A 22,733-nucleotide genomic window follows, 5' to 3' on the forward strand; every position below is an offset into this window, starting at 1 on the left:
TTTATTATTTTATTAGTACCTATGGTCTGAATAAGGACAAAACATAAGTAGGAACCAAGTTCTATAGGGATGGCTTTTCTACCCCTTACAAACATAGGATGTCAACGCAAAAATATTTATCTCTTTACTTTTTGTTCGCAAAATATATTCCCTTGATATAATTCAATTTATCATTTAATGTATTCAAGAAAAATTGAAAATCTATATTCTTACGTCCTATTCAGAGGGCTGTATCTAAACAAGAGTTGGACAATAATTTGTTTTCATATCTCTAAATATTATAATGATTTGTGATCATAATTGGTGTAATCCGAGGTGTAATTCTTTCGAAGCATTTCATGCTCATCAAGCATAAAATGGAATTCATTGATATAATTGGCGAGAATAACAAAACTCATAACAGTGTTTTTTTCACCTGAGCTATGAATTCATATGCAATACAAAATATGTAGGTGATAAACAACTAAATTTATTTGACATTTCAGATTTAAATTTCATTCTCTATGCAAAAGTTAAAACAGATTAATTTTTCGATTTTTCATTCAGTGTAAAAAATTTAACACAAGCACCTAACACATACGACACTCAAATCATGCGTTAGTATAGATGACACTTGATGAAAATTGATGGAAATAATGCAGGAATTCTTTCAAGAAAGTTTTATAATATGCAATCAATTCTAGGAACTTTCTTTAACTGGATATTCTAGTAAAGAACAATTAATTTTCATTTGCAGCTCAGCACTACCTCATTTGAATCAAATTTAGGATGAAGAAACTATAGCAGAATATTATTATTTTAATTCATGGACAAACAACATTAATTTGATGTCATAAGAATGTTGGAAATTTAATATCTAACTTATTTATCTTATCACAAAACGAACAAAATTATGGCTGAGTAAATTCATTTACCTCATTTTTAATGTTTTAAAAAAGGAATAGCGAATATTTACTTTCCCGCACTAGTGCGAAAATGTCATCTTCTGAACCTAATATAGAACATACGAGAATTACGAGAATTGGACCAAGTATTAGGTACTCAGCAGATCGCTCACGATAAAAATTCAGTTCCTATCAAATCTTGTTCCAAATGAAAAAAACAACAATTCTTATTGAAACGATAAATTGACATTTTTGGAGTTTTCAATTAATTCGGAATTGAATACTGAAATTATTTCCATCAGAAATTATAATATGCAGTCTGACCCATCTTTTCTAAACGTTTAATATGAGGGTAGCACGTGTTCTGTGAACATATAGGAATGCATGAGTGACTGGTAACTGGCAGTAAATCTTTCTTAGTAGAGTTTCTTGGAATTTAAAGCGATTGGATAGTTCGGCTTGTTTCACTCAATCCAGGAAATTTTTTCATGAAGATTTTTGTTGAAATATAATTAGTTGAGTCTTCTAAACACAAAACTAAACATTCTAATCTATGATATGCTATGAAAATGAAGACAATTAATGACTGGGGGGCCAGGGGGGGCCATGGCCCCCCTTGAGATTTTGATTGCCTCATTTTTCAGCACAACAACCTCAATATTACTTCCTCAATCCTAAGGACATGGAAAAAAGGAAATTAATGGATTCACAGCAATTTTCCGGTTTTCAATGACAATAATGGACGCCTTATCGTTTTTCAGTAATTTACATTTTGCCCCCCCCTGAGAAAAATTTCTGCGGGCGCCCATGTCGCCTATAAGTACATACCTCAATTTTAAAATTTTAAGTTTTTGACTTTCTGACGTACTTTGAAGGACACCTGTGGCATTTGAAATGATAAAAGAAACTTGATATTGTTTCCCACTATTTTCAAATGATTCATATGTGAGACAAATAAATTTTCATGAACAAAAATTTAAATTAATATTCGAGAAATTTTTAATTATCAGTATTTAAATTTGACATCAACAAATCATCATTCTTGATTATACAACTATAATACCATTTTAAGTGAAATCAAGAGGAACCAAATTTGTGAATCTTGACGACGGTTGAATGTAGAAAATATAAAAAATTAGGTTTTTTCCTTCATTTTATATATCTTATCCATACAAATATTAATTCAAAAAGCTTTCTGATTCATAGTCAAATACTATCGATCGTTCCTTTATGTCTCTCTGTTCTTTCGAAGCTTTATTGAAATTTTTATACTATTATTAACATATAGGACATAACATATACCTATAACATATATTCACATTGACCTTTTTATTACCGTAAAATTTTCTGTTATGTTCATTCTTCCAGTAAAACATAAGTATTATATTATATTTCATTTATAATTTTTTAGATAAATCACATGTGAATTTTTAGGATGGGTGATAAAAACAGCTACTGTCTAACCCAAATCCCTTTTGTGTAAAATTCATTTTATTGAAAATAAACATTAACATTGCCGTTATACTAAACAACCAAATCAATGAAATCTATTCTTTCCAGTATCAAGGAGGCTGTTAAGTCCAAGAAGAACACAACATGGTCTGAGCAATACCGACAACATTGGAACAAAACTACAAAAGCAGAATATGCTAAAGGTGAGTTACTTGCTCGGTTACTTGTTTTATTGAACGCTATTTGCGTTATCAGCGGAAACTGAAAGAACAGTCAAAGATCATAAAAATGTGCAACCTCCAAAGAGGGTCATAGGATGAGTTGATAGCATGAGAAAAAAGGATGTGTTGCATTTACTGATAATTTCACGACAAATGGTATCACATTTTAGTGGGCGTATGTTATTTTAGTATTGTGTCTTTATTTTATCATAGGGTCAATATATTTGCGAAATAAAGAGTATTCAACTCTATATTGCTAAACCTATAAAGAATTGCTTCACTTCGGAGTAAGCATATCTCAGATAAATCACACTTTGAATAGATGGTTGTTAAGAGTTACAAAATAATTTGAACTTTCAAAACATGTAGAATTTACGATGCCGATAGCTTCTTGCTTGGCTTTCATAGAACGGTTATAAATTCCTCATCTGACATCCAGCTTCTTGACTTCTTTTCACTTAGGAGATCTAAAATAGACAATAATGACAAAAACCATACGTTGACTATATCCTGAAAGCTGAAGTCCACGGGATATTTTCAATTAGAATACTATAGACTATACCTGTAGTTTTTAATGATGAAAACTTAGTTGTCGAAACTGCATCAAACGCTGATTGAAAGTTGTTTTCAAATTGAGTACCGGATGCTCAGTGAACTCTAATTGTCTCATATTGATTATATGTATTTCCAAAAATGTTGGGCGAAATTTGTCCATTACTTGGTAATTATTTGATGCTCGTAACTTTCTCTTATTAAATTTCCAAAATTTCCAAGCCTTTTTTCCTAGAATGAGCTCACAATATAAAAGTTCTGTTAATATGGCCGTTTGAAATTTTGTTTTCCTGACTTTTTCAAAACTGTATTTCCGATCGAGATGAAAATCTGTATTTGGATGTACAATGCTTATTTCGAGCTTGATGCTAAATGTCATCTTTATCACTCAATCTATAGAAAATTCAATGAAAATACAATTTTACAATATTTTCGTGACCAAAAAATCAACGGAATTGATATTTTGTGTTATGTTGATACGGAATAAAAATTTCAGGCTTCGTGCAAAATTTCAAACTGATAACTCCATCAGAACAATAGAAAATTCAAGCAGAATATGGAAAAATGAGAAAAACGAGTGAAGTCAGCTACACTATAGTGCACTCTTCATATCATTTGGAAGTAACAATTCTGGCAACATTAATTGATTTGCACTTTTGCAATAGTTACTCATACGAAATTTCTAATAGAAAACTTCGTCAGTTATTCAATTAATGTTCCTCATTCAGCATCGATTTTTTTTCAATTGTATTCTTCCAATAATATTTATTGACATTCAGTTTGCCTCTAGGTCATCATATTTTTATAGCTGCAATAATAATAACACAATAAAACCATTTCAAGCTGCAATAAATGATGTGACGATGGATATTGTCTTCTCTTCTCTTCTCGTGAAGAATGTTGATTTACAATTCAACAAATAGAGGAATGACTTTTCTGGAGTGTTGAACTTTTTACCGAAACATCTAAAGAACGGTTTTGAATTCCAAGAAATCGTGCCAGTGTTAATGTTGTCTAAAATCTCATTCTGAATGGGCCACCTGACCTTGGTTCTGTACCAGGAGCATATATAAAATTGATTTGAAGATCACACAAGATTACCAGATTCATACAGGGTTTTCCAATTAGAGGTCTCATTTTGAATAGTCCGCTATCATCACAGGTATTCTTTTTGTTTAAGGACTGGAATTTATTTCCCTACGCCTTTTCTATAATTTCGTCTATTTTCTACTGTTGTTTATTTGGAAGACTTTTCTCCCTTCTGTATGTCACTTTTTTCTTCTATAATTCTTCGAAAGAGGTATTTCCTTTTATCTATCTTTCTTATTGGGATTTGTATTATCTTTCTTAATTCGCTATTTTCATGCTCTTTTAGCGTTTCTATCGTCTTCTGTATTGGTTTGTTAACTATTTCCTCCTGGAATTTATTTCCCTACGCCTTTTCTATAATTTCGTCTATTTTCTACTGTTGTTTATTTGGAAGACTTTTCTCCCTTCTGTATGTCACTTTTTTCTTCTACATATTAGTTCTCCGAAAGAGGTATTTCCTTTTATCTATCTTTCTTATTGGGATTTGTATTATCTTTCTTAATTCGCAATTTCATGCTCTTTTAGCGTTTCTATCGTCTTCTGTATTCGTTTGTTAACTATTTCCTCCTGCATACGTAATGCTTGATATCAACACTATATTTATGATATTCGGTTTGTTTTCTAAGAAAAGTTTACATTTTGGGTTGAGTAGCGGGTAGAGTCTTCCGTGCAATTGCCTTGCCTTTTTCCGGTTTTCTTCTGTTTGCTAAAATTCTTTCCATCATCTAGACTAACTCCCCCACAACAAAACAATTGCAATTTTGCAAGGAATGTTTCCTGGTCGTGGTATTCCTCGAAAAGGTGATCACAATTGCCACTGAGATCTTGCAATTGGGCATCTTTAGACTTTTTTCTTTTTGAAATCACATGAAAGATAAGACTTATGTCTATGCTTAACAATCGATGCAAGACCTTGAAGAAGGAATTTGTGAAGTTATCGAGAACATACAGATGCAAATGTGAGATTTGATTATGGAAAATTTCATGATGAGGATATGGTGCTGCAACCGTTGCCGTGGCGGCCTTTTGCCTGATATCGTCTTTCATCGTTAATGGCATACCTTCATCTTCACAATGAAATAAGCATCAATTGATTTCTCTTTAAATATACTTGTTTTCTATATCGAAATTAATCATCTTATTGTAGAGTATTTCAAGAATAGCTCTGTGCGAATGTTGGACAATTTGGATAGTCTAAATCAGCGTTGAAAGTTGAAATATCCGTTGATAAATAAGGTTTAATGCATTTTATCAGACACTTTCAACTGGTATTTTTCTTGAACGCATCGATGAATTTTTATAAAAATTTCTAGTATTGAGTCTAAGGCAATGACCAATATTCAGTTCTAGCTGACAATATATAGCGCAGGCTCGGATTGAGACAATTATATTTTCCATGTTATATCTAGCACCCTTCACATCAATTTTTCAGAAACAAATTTATATACAAATTACAGCTGAGCCTCTATAGTAAATAATGATATGAACAATTTACTCGGTAATTCTTTGGGAAGTCGAATGATCCATTTTGATTTTCAACCATTTCATATCTCTACTTAAAATAGTTGTTGAAAATATAAATAAACAAAGGGCAACTTTAATTTTAGAATTTTTTTCAATTCCTGGAGTTAAACATTGAAAATATCAACACCACAAAAAAATGAATTGAATGTTGATTATTACAAAGAATTTTTCATAGGAGTAGTTCTTGTAAAATGGAAAACCTATAACATGAAAAAGTATGAACTAGCGGAATTGAATCCAACCAATCTACTCAGTTCACGTTCACCACCCACATCTTAGTTACTTCTCAATTTTCATATTAGAAACCGCTTTGATTTATTGCAAAGAATGGGCATAAAATAAACTGTTCGATGCAACTATCGGAGTATTCGGAGTTAATGACGTTAAACTCGTTTAAATAACTTGCAATAACCAAATGTAGGTAAATGGGAGAACTAATAAAGTGAACGAGATAGAAAGTTTAGAGTGTACTATACATTCAACCAGTGCTGAGTGCAAAAAAACGATTATATGTGCACGACAAGAAATAAAATAATGAAATTAGATCCGTTGTTGATATCGACTTTGTTTTGAAACTGAATTATACTTAGGAGAAATATTTTTATTTAAAACTGCAGCCATACTCATTTTCGACTTCTATTATTATGTATGACAACATTCTCAGCATTAAGAATTATTCACGGAAAAAATCAATATATTAGGCTAATTGAAAAGTCTCCGGTCTGATGCACAGATGGAAGTGCTAGTATTAAATCCATATGATTTTTAGTTAGTACCAACCTTCAAACGATACGTGTCAAAATTTGACGGCAGTCCGACTATTGGTTTGTGAGATATTGCGTTGTGGGTGTAGCTACTTTTGTTAATTAAAAAAGAGATGTGTGCAAAATGAGTGCCGCGATAGCTCACAATCAATCAAAAGCAACAACGTGTTTATGATTCGGTGCAGTGTTTGAAGCTGTTTAAGTGCAATAAACCTTAATTATTTCGTCGATATCTGACAATGGATGAAACATGGCTCCATCATTTCACTCCGGAGTCCAATCGATAATCAGCTGAGTGGACTGTACACAATGAACCGAATCCAAAGCGAGAAAAAATATAACAGTCAGCTGGCAAGGTTACGGCATCAGAATTTGGTGATGCACAAGGTATAATATTCATTGATTACCTCCAAAAGGGCCAGACCATCAACAGCGATTAGTATATAGCGTTAATGGATTGTTTAAAGGATGAAATCGTTAAAAACGGCCCCATTTTAAGAAAAAAAGGTGCTGTTTCTCAAATCAATGAAAACAATGGCAAAATTGAATGAATTGGATTTCGAATTGCTCCTGAAGATTGCTCGCTGGAAAGAAATTAAGCGCCAATGAAGAAGTAATCGCCGAAACTGAGGCCTATTTTGAAGCGAAAGACAAATCGTACTACAAAAATGTTATTAAAAAGTTGGAAGATCGCTACAATCACTGTATCGCCCTCGAAGGCATCTATGTCGAATAATAAAATCGAATTTTGCCAAAAAAAATGTGGTTTACTATTGTGGACCGGGGACTTTTCAATTGGTCTGTTAGGTACTCAGGTTTCATCGAACTTGCAGATTTTATATAACGTGAGTTTCGCTGTTTCCATAAATTTACAATGTTTTCTCTATAAGAGTATCCTTTTCCATAATTCATAAAACCGGTTCAGGTTGACTTTTCTCGAATCAAATGTTTATTCTGATTTGGTTGATAAAATATTGATTATATACTCGAAAATTATCATATTTTCATAATCAAAGAATCATTCGATAATAAGAGAAGAACAGAAATTGGTAGTCATATTCATATCTAGATAGAACAAACATTATGAATTGGAATGGAATGATCTACAAACTTATTATTAGATACAACAGTGTTATCAATATTACCTAGACAATATTGGTTTCCAATCATAAACCTTTGGAATCCCAATTTTACACAATGGTATATTTTTCTTTTGTCAAACAGAATAACTGGATTTATTTATAAAATTCACTTTATAATTTATGATGATATTTAATGAAATACTTATTCTTATTTTATAATTCTAGAGTTCAAATATGAAAACTTATTGCATAAAATCCATTCTATTTTTTTAAGTTTCCACATTCTATATGTTGGTATAAAGAATATTATGGAATACGACAAAAATATCCTACAATTTTTTTACTGTCTGACAATTTGTGTTTTATTAATTTCCTATTCATTATTTTTGCATATTACATTCGTAATTCCTTGTGACCATATTTGAATAACTTTCGAATGATTTCGTGCAATTTGAAACGATCAAATTAAACAAAAAAAAACTGCTCTCCCTGCAATCTGGCTGAGGAAATTTCTACACAGACTTATGCAATTCAATTAGTAATGTTTCTCAATCGTGTAGCAGTTTGAAAAAGAATTCTTCCTTGAAAGATATACACAGCTTGGTCATTTAAAAGCTGAATAATTCCATAATTTGCCTGATAATGTGTACGGTAATTTATAACGGTGTATGTCGATATGCATTCTGGCATGTTATTGAAAAGTCTCATTGAATGCTTGTTTCTGTTTCAGTTTATTAGTAAACCGACGCTTGAAATGAATGGAGTTTTTGAAATTTATGATGAATTACTTGAACTCATTCCATATGAATGTTATTGTTTATATCGTGCATACTGAAAAGAATTAGGATTTTGGAGAAGTCATTGAAAATATTCGGTACAAATTGCGTCAACGTCCTCGTATGGAACAAAGGGTCTTTCTTATCGGTTTTTATATATCTAGACGGAGAGTTCCGATCCTCTTAAAATTCGGAAGGAACAAGGAACATAGGAACATTCTAGTGACTATATAATGTATAACATATTATTATATTGCTATACAGATGATAGGTATAGGCCCTTTTTAGGAAAACTGCTTTATTGAAATGCCGACGTTTCGATATATTTGATATCTTCTTCAGGGCTATCAACAGTCAGTTTTCCGTGTTAATAAAATTTTATTAAAAGAATTCAAGGGAACGCACACTTCCATCAATCTCATTTTACTAATTATAATACTATGTATAATATAAACCAAATTTCACTTTAGTCTGATCTCTTGTTACATAAATATTGGACATTTTTTCGATATTATACCTACTTATATATACATTTTCTATGATTCTGATTACGCGATCAACATTAAATTTTGCAAAAATCTTGAAATTGTTAATTGATAGTTAGACGTTTATGGCCAACTTATCATAATTTTGTGCTGAAAATTTTCATATTGGGGTTTGGGGCACTGATCTTTTTCCCTAAAATACCTCTACAACATAGACACAGAAACATACTACTTCTATCTTATTTTAAATAGCACACCCAATATATTATAATCATTTTGATGAAAATTTCAGCAATATCCCATAATTCGGGTTTAAACTCAACGGTCCTTCTTCATTTTCGATTAGGTATGCCAATAAGTAGTATTATAACACAACTTGCGGTTTAGACCAAAAATATACGGGGTGTTTATGAGAAGATCATGAACTTGAAATTACAACCTATATTTTTTATTATTTCAGTCAATTTTACGAGAGAGGAGTTACCTATACCTTAAATGAAAACTTAAGCGTTATCGTAGAAAAACTTGAACTGAGGAAAAATCGCAATTTATAACTGAGTTTACTGAGTGGAGTAGTCTGGGACTTCTGGAAAACGTAGATAGAAACTAAGAGTCGATATTTCGATAAGTAAAATTGACATTTCATGAATTGTAATTAATTGTTCGTTGGGATTGTTGAGAAATCCATAAACCAATACATTTTTCAATTAAGCATAATTCATTACAATTTTTGAAATGTCAAATTTAGTTATGGAAACATCGAATTTTAGTTTCTTTCCAATGTTTCTGGAAGTCACAGATTTGTCCACTCAGTTGCGATTTTTCTTCAGTTCAAGTTTTTCCTCGAAAACTCTCTGTTTTCATTTTGGTTAAGTAATCCTCTCTTTTTATTTGTAGAATTGACTGAAAGAATAAAAATTATAGGTTGTATGTAATTTGAAAATCTTGAGTTCATGATCTTCTGATAGACACCCTGTACATTTTTGGTCCAAAACGCAAGCAATCTTATCAATACGTATTGGCATAATTGAAAATGAAGAAGGTTTTTCCGAAAAAAGCTTCATCTGCAGAAATATTACAAAAAATGTGAGTCCTCGTCGCAACCATTTTTTCATAAGAATCTCATTAACTCATGAACCGTTGAATTTATATCCAATAAGTTATGTTATATTGCAGAAATTTTCATCAACTTAGCTATCTAATCATGCAATAATATACTGTGTGTGCCATTTGAAATGAGAAAGTAGGAGCCTATTTTAAGTTTAACCGGTAGTTGTAGAGGTTTTAAAATATTTTAGTGAGAAATATCATTGTCTCAAACTCCAATATGCAAATCTTCAGCACAAAATTATGTTTAGTTTTCCATAAACGTCTAATATAGGCCATCGCGGTGAATCACCCTGTATAATGCGAAATCTCAATCAGATCAGACAAAAATTTTGGGTATTTCTTTTCCAATGTTCTTCAGGAATTTCCTATGGTTCTGATAAAGTGATCAGCTTGAAATTTTGTACAAAGCTTGTCATTCTCATCTTATGCTAACATCCAAAATCTCAACGCCGTCGATTTTGTGGTTACGGAAATATGATGCGATTTATTTAGATATTCTTCCTGTATTTTCTTTGGTAGTAATGAAGTGATCTACATGAAATTTCGCTTGGAGCTCCAAATATTTAAATGCAGAATTTTATATCCACCGAATCTGTAGCTTGGAAATCATAAGGAAAACACAAGTCACATAACACACATTAGCTTAAAATATTAATACCATCGAAGGTTATAGTCCTTCGAAGAGCTGAAGGATTTGAAGGATCATAACCTAGATATAGGTAGATATATTTTAACACCGTCAGCTGGGAGGCACACTTCGGATGAACAGCTGTAAGAGCAGCTGCTATTGAATTCGATATCTGCTTTGTATCCATCAATCTGACCTCTAAACACACCCCCTATTGGACACAAGTAAGGCACAAGCCTCAATATTGTTTGATCACGCTAACATCTGCAAACTCTAACGAAAAGCAAGAGCAAAGAAAGGGAAAGAAACAATTTATCTGAGAGCCATTTCGCATCTACGTTCTGAAACTATATGATTCATTGTCCCAATCTCGACTATAAAAAACTTTTTATATGACTATCATACGATCACAGCTATTAATCAAGTTCCTTTCGATTATATTCGTCACAAATTATGAAGAAAATTGCCTCTAATTCTTGGAGAATGATTATAAGATTGTTAGTGATAAAAGTGGTGAATGTGAAATCCATCATCAATAGCCTTTCTCTGGTTTATTGTTCGATCTTTCGACATCGGTACCAGAAATTGGTAGAAATGGGTGTGTAAAAGAAATGAATGCCTAACCTTTGAAAGGAATTTTGGGAGAATAAGTTCTGAAAATGACCACTATCAAGAACTATGGAGCGTCAGAGCGTGTGCTAATCTTTTGCAACTCATCATTTTCTTGCACTTTCTATGGAAATATTTAGTATTCGAAATTATTCTCTTTTATAATCAATATCGTAGGTGGTCAACAGAAAATATTCATTATTTATGCAAAAGAGTAGAATTTATTCATGAATTTTGTTCAATAATTTATTTCCAACACCGAATATAAGAGAAAGAAGGGAGGCATTACTTTTTACTATTCACAATATGTGGATTTTTTGGTAATTCAATCGTGAACATTTCAAATTCTCCCAAACTTTGGATATCTTTTACTACTTCTAAACAAAATTCTCTGCATTACCTACACTCCATAATTTCACAGAGTGAATAAATGAATCCATGTGTCACTCTTATGGTACCTCGGGTTTAGTGATACAGCTAATGAAAACTCCTTTCAAATAGGCACTATTCCTCCTGTTCCTTTGCTCCTAAGATTTAGCACTTCTCAATGTCTACATTACTTTCGGTATTGCAATACTATTATCTCTAGCATCAAGGAATTAATTTGTAATGATCATATTATGAATAACCAGGATCTGAGAATTAAAATTGTTAGGCCTTTTGATAGTTTGGACCCTGCCGAAAATCATACATCAACACAATCCGTTAGAGAACATCTTTTGGAAATTGAAAACTTATCATTAAGTATTGATTTTTTTTTCATTCTTAGAAAATAAGACTTTGCTGCATATTTCGGGAAATAAATATTTCAGAGCAATAGTATATTTACACTTATAGATTTTTATTGTGTATTTAGGGCGGCTTCCTGCTGTTTCAGGAATTTTTTAGTTTTCAATTCACCAATCAGAATATTGCTTCCTAAGAGGAATTAAAAATATTGGAGGAACGATTTCATTTCACAATTTTCATCTAATGAGTCTAAAAAAAGACCTATATGAAAACTTTAGAATATATTAATTTTTTGCATTCTGTAGAGTTGACTTATTTCAAGAGTCAATACGTCAATTGGGTCTCTGTATAGGGCGGTAATTTGGCTAGCGACGGCTGGATCTTAAAAGCTTGAAAGAATTCATACAGAACTTGAAATTCTCATTTCATATATAAACGCCATCAGTTCTGTGGTCACAGAATTCTTTTTCGTTGTTCTTCAAGAAATTTTTTATGGTTCTGTTTGAGCTATCAATAAAACATTTTTCATAAAGCTTGAAATGGTTATTCTATGAATTCAGGCAAAATCTCATCCGATCAGATCGGTTCTCATAGAAGAAATCATTTTTAGTATTTTATCCATTTTTCTTCTAGAATTTTCTACGGTTTTGATTATGTGATCATCTTGTAATTTCGCACGGAGCTAGAAATTGGTATTTAATATCATCATCCAAAATCTCAAGTATGTCGGTTTTGTGGTCACGGAAATATTGGGTAATTCGACCAATACAGAATTTGTGGCGAAATGATAGAGCGATAAGTTCAGAGATCAAGCGTTTAAAATGTTAAAATTGCTATGGAACCTTTGATAAATCAATATATTCCGATAGATAGAAATGTTTATTTTAGATTCTAATAAACATAATAATAGCTACCTAATTTGATCAAAATCGGACTAGAAAACTGCCAAATATTGTGATTTCGATTATTTCAAGATTGAGCATGACCAAGATACAAACTTTTGCCGAAAAAGCTGAAATTTTCATCGAAAAATATTTTAAAACCTAATTCAATCCATTTAAATTTGTATAGGTGTAGTCACAGAAGGCTACATCATTTCATAAATTTCAAGATTTACCGATATTTCGGAAAGCTGAAATTCTTATAGAACTATTTAGATTCCAAATGAAATCAGTTGTGAATTACATAACTAATGGCTATAACAAGGATTTGCGGAAATACAGACGGACGAATAGGCACCTCAATTCGGTAAATTAGGAAGCGAAATCATTAGTGTTTTTATCGATACAGTGATAATCAATAAACATAAAAATCGGCTAGTGGATAGATTTTGATGAACAATTCAATTTGCAATGTCCTTTGGAAACAATTTTCTCAAAATGCGGTACAATAGCAGGTAGTGCGATCGTGCCTCAATATGCGCCTCATAAGAAGGGGTTTGCCTATCGATTGATGAAAAGAAAGTTGTTCAGGAAGGTCTGAAATGCATGGTTTTACACATGATGATGTGTGTAGTGTTTTCGGAGCAAGTTTGCACTACGCCCAATCTCATTTTCTGATACGGTAGTATCCTGTCGGATCATTCTGCTGAGTTTAATTTCCACTAGTATAATTCGTTGCGAATTTTTTCGCCCGATAAGGACATCGCACAAACTGATCCATGCGGGATACCCCAAAGTGAAAACCATGACCATAAAACAATGGAACAAGACAATCGACCGTCACCCGAAGAATTCCCTTGACTTGACGTACGCGTCAAGAATGCCAACTTGATATAATGAAGTGATAAAGTCAGCACCATGAAAGGTCGTCACTTTGGACGTGAGTATCATCATCGATGACATGAAATTGTCTATTAATAGAAAACAATCGTCCAGTAACCAAGATTTCATTTGTTTTTATTGACGAGATGAGTTGTGAAAAGCGCCCGTGATCAGGAAAACTTATGTGGGTGTTATTCAACGCGAGGAAAAGAAAGTTTTCGCCGTTTGGTATTTGTGCCACTGAACCACCGGAAACGAGTGAAATTCAGGGTGTTTTGTAAGTGTGGATTCATTTATTGTTGTCTAACGTGGAAAAAAATGTCTTCTTTCGATTATGTGATCTTTCTACTTTCGGGATCAATGAAAACGGCATTGGGAAATGGCGTGAACCTGCGTTACGTCAGTGTCACACTGACATTTGATTCATTGGACGTTGAGAATCAGTTGACAGAAGTTTGGATGCGGCTAAGATGTCTAAAATACTGGTGTGTTCACTGATAAGATTTTGTTTGAGATAATTCTGACGACTCGGTTCGGTATGACTTTTCCCGTTGTTGTTGATTGTTGATCTAACCTCAAAACATGACAATGACAGAAAGACGACTTGAGCGCCATAAAAAACGATGCCGAAATCAAATTGAAAGAGACCAATACCATTTAAATCCAAGAAGGCTTGTTCCTTTAAAAGTCACCCTTAAATTTTAAGGTTTTTCAAGATGAGTGAGTAAACCAGTGTTTTAGACATCTTAGATGCGGCTTCAGTGAAATTGATCATTTGTCTTTCTTATCTTTTACTTATATTTTATACCCGTACTATGAGTATTATAGAGAGTAAATAATATATATCAATAATTTACATTCAGGTAATAATCAGATAATAAACAAGATTTTTCTCATAGGTAGGTATTCATAACACTTGTACTATGAACTAGAAAGTGTGCAAAATATCTAGATTACAGCACACTGTGTTTTGAAGATTGTCAGGAGCTTTGGAGCTCTTCTTCATTCATGCACCAAGTTCACTCTTGTCTTGATTACTATTGGCGAATGCATTGAATGAGCGCCGAAAAATACTTCAACGGCATCTTCATGCCGTTGGATCTCAATTTTTTTTTATTCTTCTTGATTTTTGTTGTTGTTTTCGACGCCGCTATACTCTCGCGAAATTCTCTGAAGCTGAGATTTGATATTTTCTTCCTATATCAACGGTTTTCCAATGGTAATGATACAATTTTAAAAAAAAGAAATTATTCGGTAAAACACATTCTTCTTATCTGAAAGCTTACATATTATGCCATGAAAATTGACAAATACCACAATTAAAAAAAAATCACGGCTTCTCTGTAAGTACTGCATTCGGTCAACCCAAATTTTTTATCACTTTCGTTCATTGATGAATTTGAATTGCTCAGTTATTGTGTGATTATCAGGATTAGCTTTTGACTTAACATATCCCCATAAAAGAAATAACAAGGTTTCAAATCACATGTCCTGGAATAATACTTAACTGGACCATATCTAGGGATAAATTGAATGAACAATTTTTTTTTCATTGAATCCAGATTACTCCCAACAGTCCCAACATGACTATTACTTCTCGACCATTTTCTTCCACGAAATATGGACCAATCACTCGCCAGCATGAATTGCCTACCCCGAAATGACTTTATCTGGATGTAATGGTATCTCAACATTTTCATTTGGATATTTATCTCTTCAAATTTTGCAATTATGTTTATTTACCAATTCAAAAATTGATTTGAAAAATGAGCTTCATCACTAAATAAAATTTTTCACTATTTTCAAGTTCAAGAGCAAAATCATAAAAACAAATGATATTTATGGTGGTCATATATCTTCAGTTCTTGAACCTTTTGAATTATGTGAGGTTGTAAATCCAAATATTTTCTCGAAATGCTCCATGTAGTTGTTTGAGAATAATCAAATTGTTGAGAACGACATGAAACCGATAACTTTGGATTTTCTCTTACACCTGATGCTACCAAATCAATTTTTTTTTGTGTGCGTGAATTTCTCTTCTATTGTAATAGTATCGTGTGAAAAAAATTCAAATTTGTTACAATCTCGCATTGATTCGAAGTGGGTACATATTAGAAATAACGATTGGATGAGAAATCCCTAACTATTTAGTTTGAAACTAAATTCAAATGAATTTAATAATAACAATTATAATAATGATAATGTTTATTGACTAAATCCTACATGATGTCCGGTTAGCCAAAAGGAATAAAGTTCGGCCAAAGCTGATCTTCCTCTTCCTTATATAAAAAAATTGCACATCGATAATCTGAGTTGTTGGTAACAAAATACAAAAAAAAATACAAAATAACCTATTTCATACAATAAGCCCTATTTCATACAATAAGCCCTATTTCATACAATAAGCCCGCAAAAACACAAAAAAATTCCAATGAAAAATCCTTTAAAATTTTTCTACCAATATTGATCATTCGGAAATTATGCTGTCTTCAAAGCAAATGCAATTATATTGTCCTCAAATCTTATACCATGGGAAAACTGTTGCGACATCTCAGAAAATGTTGTTCCCAAACCGAGAAAACAATGACAATTTTCTCAAATTCACAGTGCCCCCATCAGTAAACAATACAACTGAAACAACTTTGTTCTCTATATGAATCACAAGGCTAGCGTTGTGCACTAGAATTCTCTTTGCGAATATCGTCATTATCTTGGTTGAAAAAACACCTAATTTGTTGCACTAACGACTTGAGGATCTCATTCTTCGAGTCCTACACGACTCAACTATGTACTTGTCGTTTTCTAATACGTTTTACCGTTAAATTATGCTGAACACAGTCGGATAATACAGGATGGCCCACTTGGAGCAGTCCAGCCTTTTGTAAGTAAATAAGTTTTCTGGGAAACTCTAACATAGGTCAGTAATCTTGTAATTTTTGAGATTAAATTTTCTGTTTGTCGTTCTTTTCGGCGTAAAAAACCCTCGGAAAAATATCAAGTGGTCTGTTTTTTGAGTGAATCCTAAGTAGTGAGTATTTAAATTGATCATCATTTGCTTCTCGGCAGTAATTAAATTCTTATTCAATAACAACAAACACATCAACTAAAAGAAGTTTTTTCACGAAGCTACATAATATAAGAAAAAATGTTGATCAGAGCCAATATAACTTTTCAGAAATGAATGAAATGCAATTTAAACTTTAATTGAAATTTGTTCTTTAACTTGATTATTTTTGATGTTCTTCACCATTTCTTGTGATAATTTTATTGCTAAACTTTGTTCTCAAGAAGTCGATTATTACAGTGGCTGTGTGGCAGATGGCACCGTATTGCTGAAACCTCAAACCCTTCAGATCTCGCTTCAGATTATTTTCAGTAAGAGTAGGAAATAAAATCATTTAGCACAGTTCTGTATCGTTCTTCATTGACTGTTAATCTTTGAACATTTTCTTAAAAAAAATATGGAGTAATCAATCCTCTAGCATGAATTGAACACCTCACAGTGACTTTAACTGGATATAATGGTGTCTCAGCAGTAAACAGTTTCGTTTGGATTTTCATCATATAATATTCTACAATACTGTTTGTTTCAATAACTATTTAACCCAAAATAATCTTCGGCAGTGAATATAAAATTTTTCAATAATACTTTCCAAGATGTTCAAGAGCAAAATCAGAAAATAAATGACGTTTATGGTGGTCAAATAGCTACAGTACTTGAACCATGCAAATTTTGTTAGGATGCACACCCAACTATTTCCTCAAAATTCTCTATGTTGTTTGATAAAGATTCAAATGTTGAGAACAACATAAAACCGATTAATTTGGTTTCCTCTCAAACTTGCTGCTACCAAATCCATATTCTCTTGTGTAAATGAATTTCTTTGTCGTACTGGTGGGGTTGCAATGTTGCTTCATTGGTAATATCCAGAATGATGCCACCTCAGAGGAAAGAAAAGATAGAGGTGCCTTATAGCATTTGTTGACATCGCTATAACATTTTTGTTTACAAACACTTATAATGTACTGCGTTGCCATTCTGAGGAAGAAGTAATCTTTTCTCCGTTATGTGGCATAGATGTTTTGCGAATATTCTGAGGATTTGGCAACACGGTTCTGTTGTTGTTATTGCACGTGTCAACTAGAGGTGCGTTAAGGGTTAACTGTTCATTTTGATTTCACGTTTGTAATCGGCGTTATTTCATACAAGTTTGTGAATTTTAAGTTACATATTGTTAATTTTAATCATGGTAAATACTCGAAAAACATGTATAGTGTGTAAAACATCGGAAATGAAAACCTAACCTATCATAGGTTAGTTCACGTTTTGAGTCCATAGGCGTAGAATATATCTCGTCTATGGTGTAGTATTTGTGAGATATCGAAAACATAATTCAATGCTAACATTTGTAGGTTTCCTTCAAATAGAGAATTTAGCAAAATATTGTGCCCCGTATTAATATTGCAAATGAACAATTTGCCGAAGTATGCATACCTATGTTTGTTCCAAACATTTCAGCACCGAAAACTTAATAAGAGGCAGTAAGAGAACCATTGACTACGCCACTGAAATATTTACCGCCCCTCTAGTTGTCAATTTTGCAGGTTTGTTGTTGTCCTATCTCACTTTATCATCATGCTGTTGCAATTAATTACAATACAACGCTATTTACTTCTAAGGGCACCTCTATCTTTTCTTTCCTCTGAGGATGCCACAAATGCCCCCAAAATCATGATATTTCTCGAAAAATCTCCCAAATTTTTATATGTTAATTTGTGACATTACTGATCGTCAATTATTATAATAATAATTGATTTTCGATTAATTGATTAAGGTCTTAATGCATATAGTCACACAATATAATGAATAAATGTTTAATTGAAAAGGATATTAGACACTAAAAACATTGAAATTCATAAGTTACTACCTGAAAATGGAAAAACTGAAATCCTCAAAAAATACCCCAATATGGTAATCCTGCGAACTGGTACTCTTATATCGTGTAAAGAAAATCCATTCTAACTTGAAATAAATAGAATTGTAAAATCTTCAAAATTAGGTATGTCACTCGATCAATTTGCCATTTAAGATTTATGTGGGTTTATCACCCAGACAAACGAATTGATCATACACTCACGAATTTGCAATTACAAGATATTCCCATCAAAATAAAAATAGGTCAGTCGTGTCATTTTCCATAAAATCTCATTGTTACGAAAATATGGGGCTGTACTGTTTTAGTAGGTGTAGTAAAAAGGAATCCATTATTTTTCCAATAGACGGCTTCAGTTATCTCTGCATCTCGCGTTGTATAAGCCCGATCGGGTTCTACTCAATGGCGTTAAAAATATGAGGTTTCGTACAACAAAAACTTTTCTGACAGATTTGTGATTAGTTGACTCGGTTTAGTTTGAGCGCGCGTCAAAGATGGACACTAGCAAGGAGAATATACGATATATTTTACAGTTTTTTTCTGAAAAGGCGAAAATGCAAGCCGGGTGGCTGAAAATGTAAATAGTGCTTATGGTTCTGATACTGTAACATCCAATCGAGCATCCAATAACCGCAATTTTGGTTTCATCGATTCCGTTCCGGTAATTTCGATGTCAACGATGCACCACGCAGTGGTAGGACAATTGTGGAAAATATCGATAAAATCACTGACATTGTCGAGTCCCGGCCATCATGTAAGCAGTGTTTCGATTTGCGAAGAGCTAAAGATTGCAAAAAAACCGTTTGGAACCATTTTCATAAGGCTGGTCTCAAGAAGAAGCTCGATGTATGAATACTACACGAGTTGACGGAAGAGAACCTCATGGACCTAATTTCTATTTGCGAATCCTTGCTGAATTCGAACAGAATCGACCCATGCTCATCATCATCACTTACGACAACGTCAAGCGAAAACGGTCGTGGTCAAAACGCGGTGAGTTGACGGAAACGGTGGCCAAGCTAAGAGTGACGGCCAGGAAGGTTTTGCCATGTGTTTGATGGGATTGGCAGGGAATTACCTATCTAGTAGGAGCTGATCCCCTACGGCACAATTGTCAACTTGGAACTGTACAGCTAACAATTGAACCATCTGAAGGAAGGAATCGCTTGAAGCAGTCAGCTTTGGCCAATATGAAAGAAATTGTGTACCACCACGACAACGCCAGGCCACACGCATGGATAGTGACTCGTCAGAAGCTCAGGGAGCTTGGTTGGGAGGTTTTTATGCATCCACCTTATACTCCGGACCTGGCATCAACTGATTACCATCTGCTCCTGTCCATGGCGAACAATTTTGCTGGTGAAAAATTCGCTTCAACAGAGGTTGTAAAATTCGACTGTCTAAATTTTTCGGCAATAGGGACGAGGGCTTCTATGAGAGAGGCATAATGATATTACCTTCAAAATGGCAATAAGTTATCGAACAAAACGGCGCATATTCATTCTAAATCGGATCATTCTAATTATGATAATTAAATCCTTGTTTTTCATGCAATAATAATGGATTTATTTTTATTACACCTTATATATGGACCACCTGTATGTGCCGGAGTACGACAAATGGTTAAGAGATGAAACATGGAGTTGGCTGCGTGACTAACCTTGGAATACCTAAATATTTTCAGGTTTTTCCAACTCACGTTTTGCCGGAGGTTCAGCTGTAACTGCGGTTTTTCGAGATGGTGAAAGGCTTTCTTGTCTCTGTTTCTTATGGATTGTAGTAACGACTAACGATTATGTCTTTCCTCATTTGAATGAATGAATGCGCCATTCACCGTAATAATGCGCCTTCTTATCACATCACATACATTGCATTAAACTGAATAGACTAGAACAAGTTGAAACGCCCACAAAGTTTGATTCTTTCTCCTAATTTACGCATTCCTTGCACTATATAGGTTGGGTATTTTACTCAATGGACTAGTTTTCATTTTTTTGTTAAGGATTAATTCTAAAAATTTAAGTTAAATGAAACAAAAATGTGGAAGAATCATTGAAATATCTCTAGAAATGAAAAAGTTATGGGACTTTGGAGTTGCGCTTGGAAGAATAATTTCATAGTACGTGTAAGTGGCGTGACGTCACACACTAGACGACTGGTATTGCAGAGTGCTTACGAATTCATTGGTGTACAATCACTTGTGCCGTTCGTGTCGTGTTTTGTTCGTTACACGATGGCTGAAATAACTTACTATATACATACATATAAATTACTTTTTTCTCTTTTTACTTTTTACTCCTCACATAAATATGTTTTGCCATTGATAGACTTCAACAACCAGTACTCAACTACAAACTGTTTATGAAACGTTTTTTAAATTAATCATCGTTATAAGTTGAACCATGATGAAGCAAACTCAAAAGTAGATAGTTACTTGAAAAGTTTAACTCCTTTTATTTCAGCACTGACATAAGATGGATTTGAAGAAAAAAACTCCATCACTGCGAATATATCTATTTTAGGCAAATTGTCACTTTGTCCTTTCACGAAGCCTTCTTCCATTATGGTGACATAACTCGAGTTAAAACTACACTGTACAACTACAAACGGCGCGAGAGTCTTGGCGCGGCTAAGTATTTAAACGTAATTTATGGTGTAGCGATCACAGGCAAGTGCCGTGACGTCACAGGCCAAAGAAGTTCCGCGCTAAAATACGTAAATTTAAATAATCTATTTCTCAGTCATTTATTGATGGATTTTCAGAATTTTTTCACTGATTTATCAGTTTTGCTCTATATTTTAATTCTATCGTGTCAAATATAGTATTATCAACATCACTAAACTAGTCCATTATTGGCGTGATATTGAAGATAGACTACCTTTATGTTGGTTATTCACAGATGCCCAAAAGGAACACTGTTTTCCTTCACAATTTTTCCATTTCTGCCTAGATGAAAAGATTAAGTCATTTAGAATTTACATAGTGAGCTATTTCCCCTCTGGAAACCTGCACATTGCAGTTTTTTCAGGCATAAGAAAAACCATTCTACCTCTGAATTGAGTTACTTCATAAGAAAAACCAGCATAAACTCACTCTTTTTTTTCCATTACAAATAGATGCTGCGATGGCGATGGCGATAAATACTGCATATTCTTCTTTTGATTTCTATTTTATTTTCGATAGTTATAACGAATTAAGCTTACAGCTTCCCATAATTAATAGCTCTGCTATTTATTATCGTTGTTTTTTTCATTTCGTACAAGATAGTACCCATTTAACTTTTCATTGCAATATAAGTAAATTGAAGATATTTATGTGTGAACGTCAAACTTCGACGTTCGAACTTTTTAGTGACCAAACACAGAACACTATAATGACAAAAAATTCTCCCTCAGAATAACGAGTTTAATCAAAATGTAACGCGACTGAAGCAAATGGAAATTTGCTCGAACACATGATGATTTAAATTCTAGGAGTTCTAGGAGCTTTCAAAATAAGTTGTCTAGTTCCTTTACCTTTAATTCTAAATAAAATATCCTGTGATTCAATTATTAATTTTTAGACGTGACAACGTAGCAAATATTTATTTCTTTGAGTTTTTCAACAGAACTGTATTCAGCCAAACAACCCATTTTTTTTTTAATTTCACAGTTTATCATGAAGAATACTTTTATTCTTCCAAATGCTCAAATATGCATTTAAATTGATTGTTAGAGTTAGGTTCTTCGAATTTCTGGTATTTTTATAGAATGTTATCAAGATGTGGTTATTCGTTCCGAAGTCCGACGATTGAACTTCCCGACAAAATACTGTATTAATGAATGTTTTTATTTTTTTATTGTATTTTGTCAAGTATTCGGAAAACAATTTTTTAATTCAATTTCTTGATATTCAATCCTTTAAATACCTATAATATATGGATCAGGTTCTCGTTTACCATTGTGGATTAGCAAGCGATTTTTGAAACAAATTTTATGCAAATAGCTTCTTAAATGAAAACCAGGCAGTTTCCTCAAATCTGTTAATTTCCGGACCTGGCACACAGATGGTAGTATTGCCAATGCCATATAACTTTTTTCTCGTTAGTACCAAGCTTCAAAATTTTGGAAAATTGAGTCAAGCCTACATTT

The 22,733-nt window shown here is 33.0% G+C and overlaps 1 protein-coding gene across 1 annotated transcript in view; it reads left to right on the forward strand.

Moving 5' to 3' along the window:
* Positions 1 to 22,733, forward strand: part of LOC123681000 — a 42,647-nt gene that overhangs the window by 3,789 nt on the left and 16,125 nt on the right. The window contains exon 3 of the mRNA XM_045619153.1: positions 2,445 to 2,539. Coding sequence (XP_045475109.1) covers positions 2,445 to 2,539 — 95 coding nt within the window. The remainder of the gene's footprint in view (positions 1 to 2,444; positions 2,540 to 22,733) is intronic.

The sequence above is a fragment of the Harmonia axyridis genome, chromosome 5 (genome assembly GCF_914767665.1).
Source record: "Harmonia axyridis chromosome 5, icHarAxyr1.1, whole genome shotgun sequence".
NCBI classification, from domain to species: domain Eukaryota; kingdom Metazoa; phylum Arthropoda; class Insecta; order Coleoptera; family Coccinellidae; genus Harmonia; species Harmonia axyridis.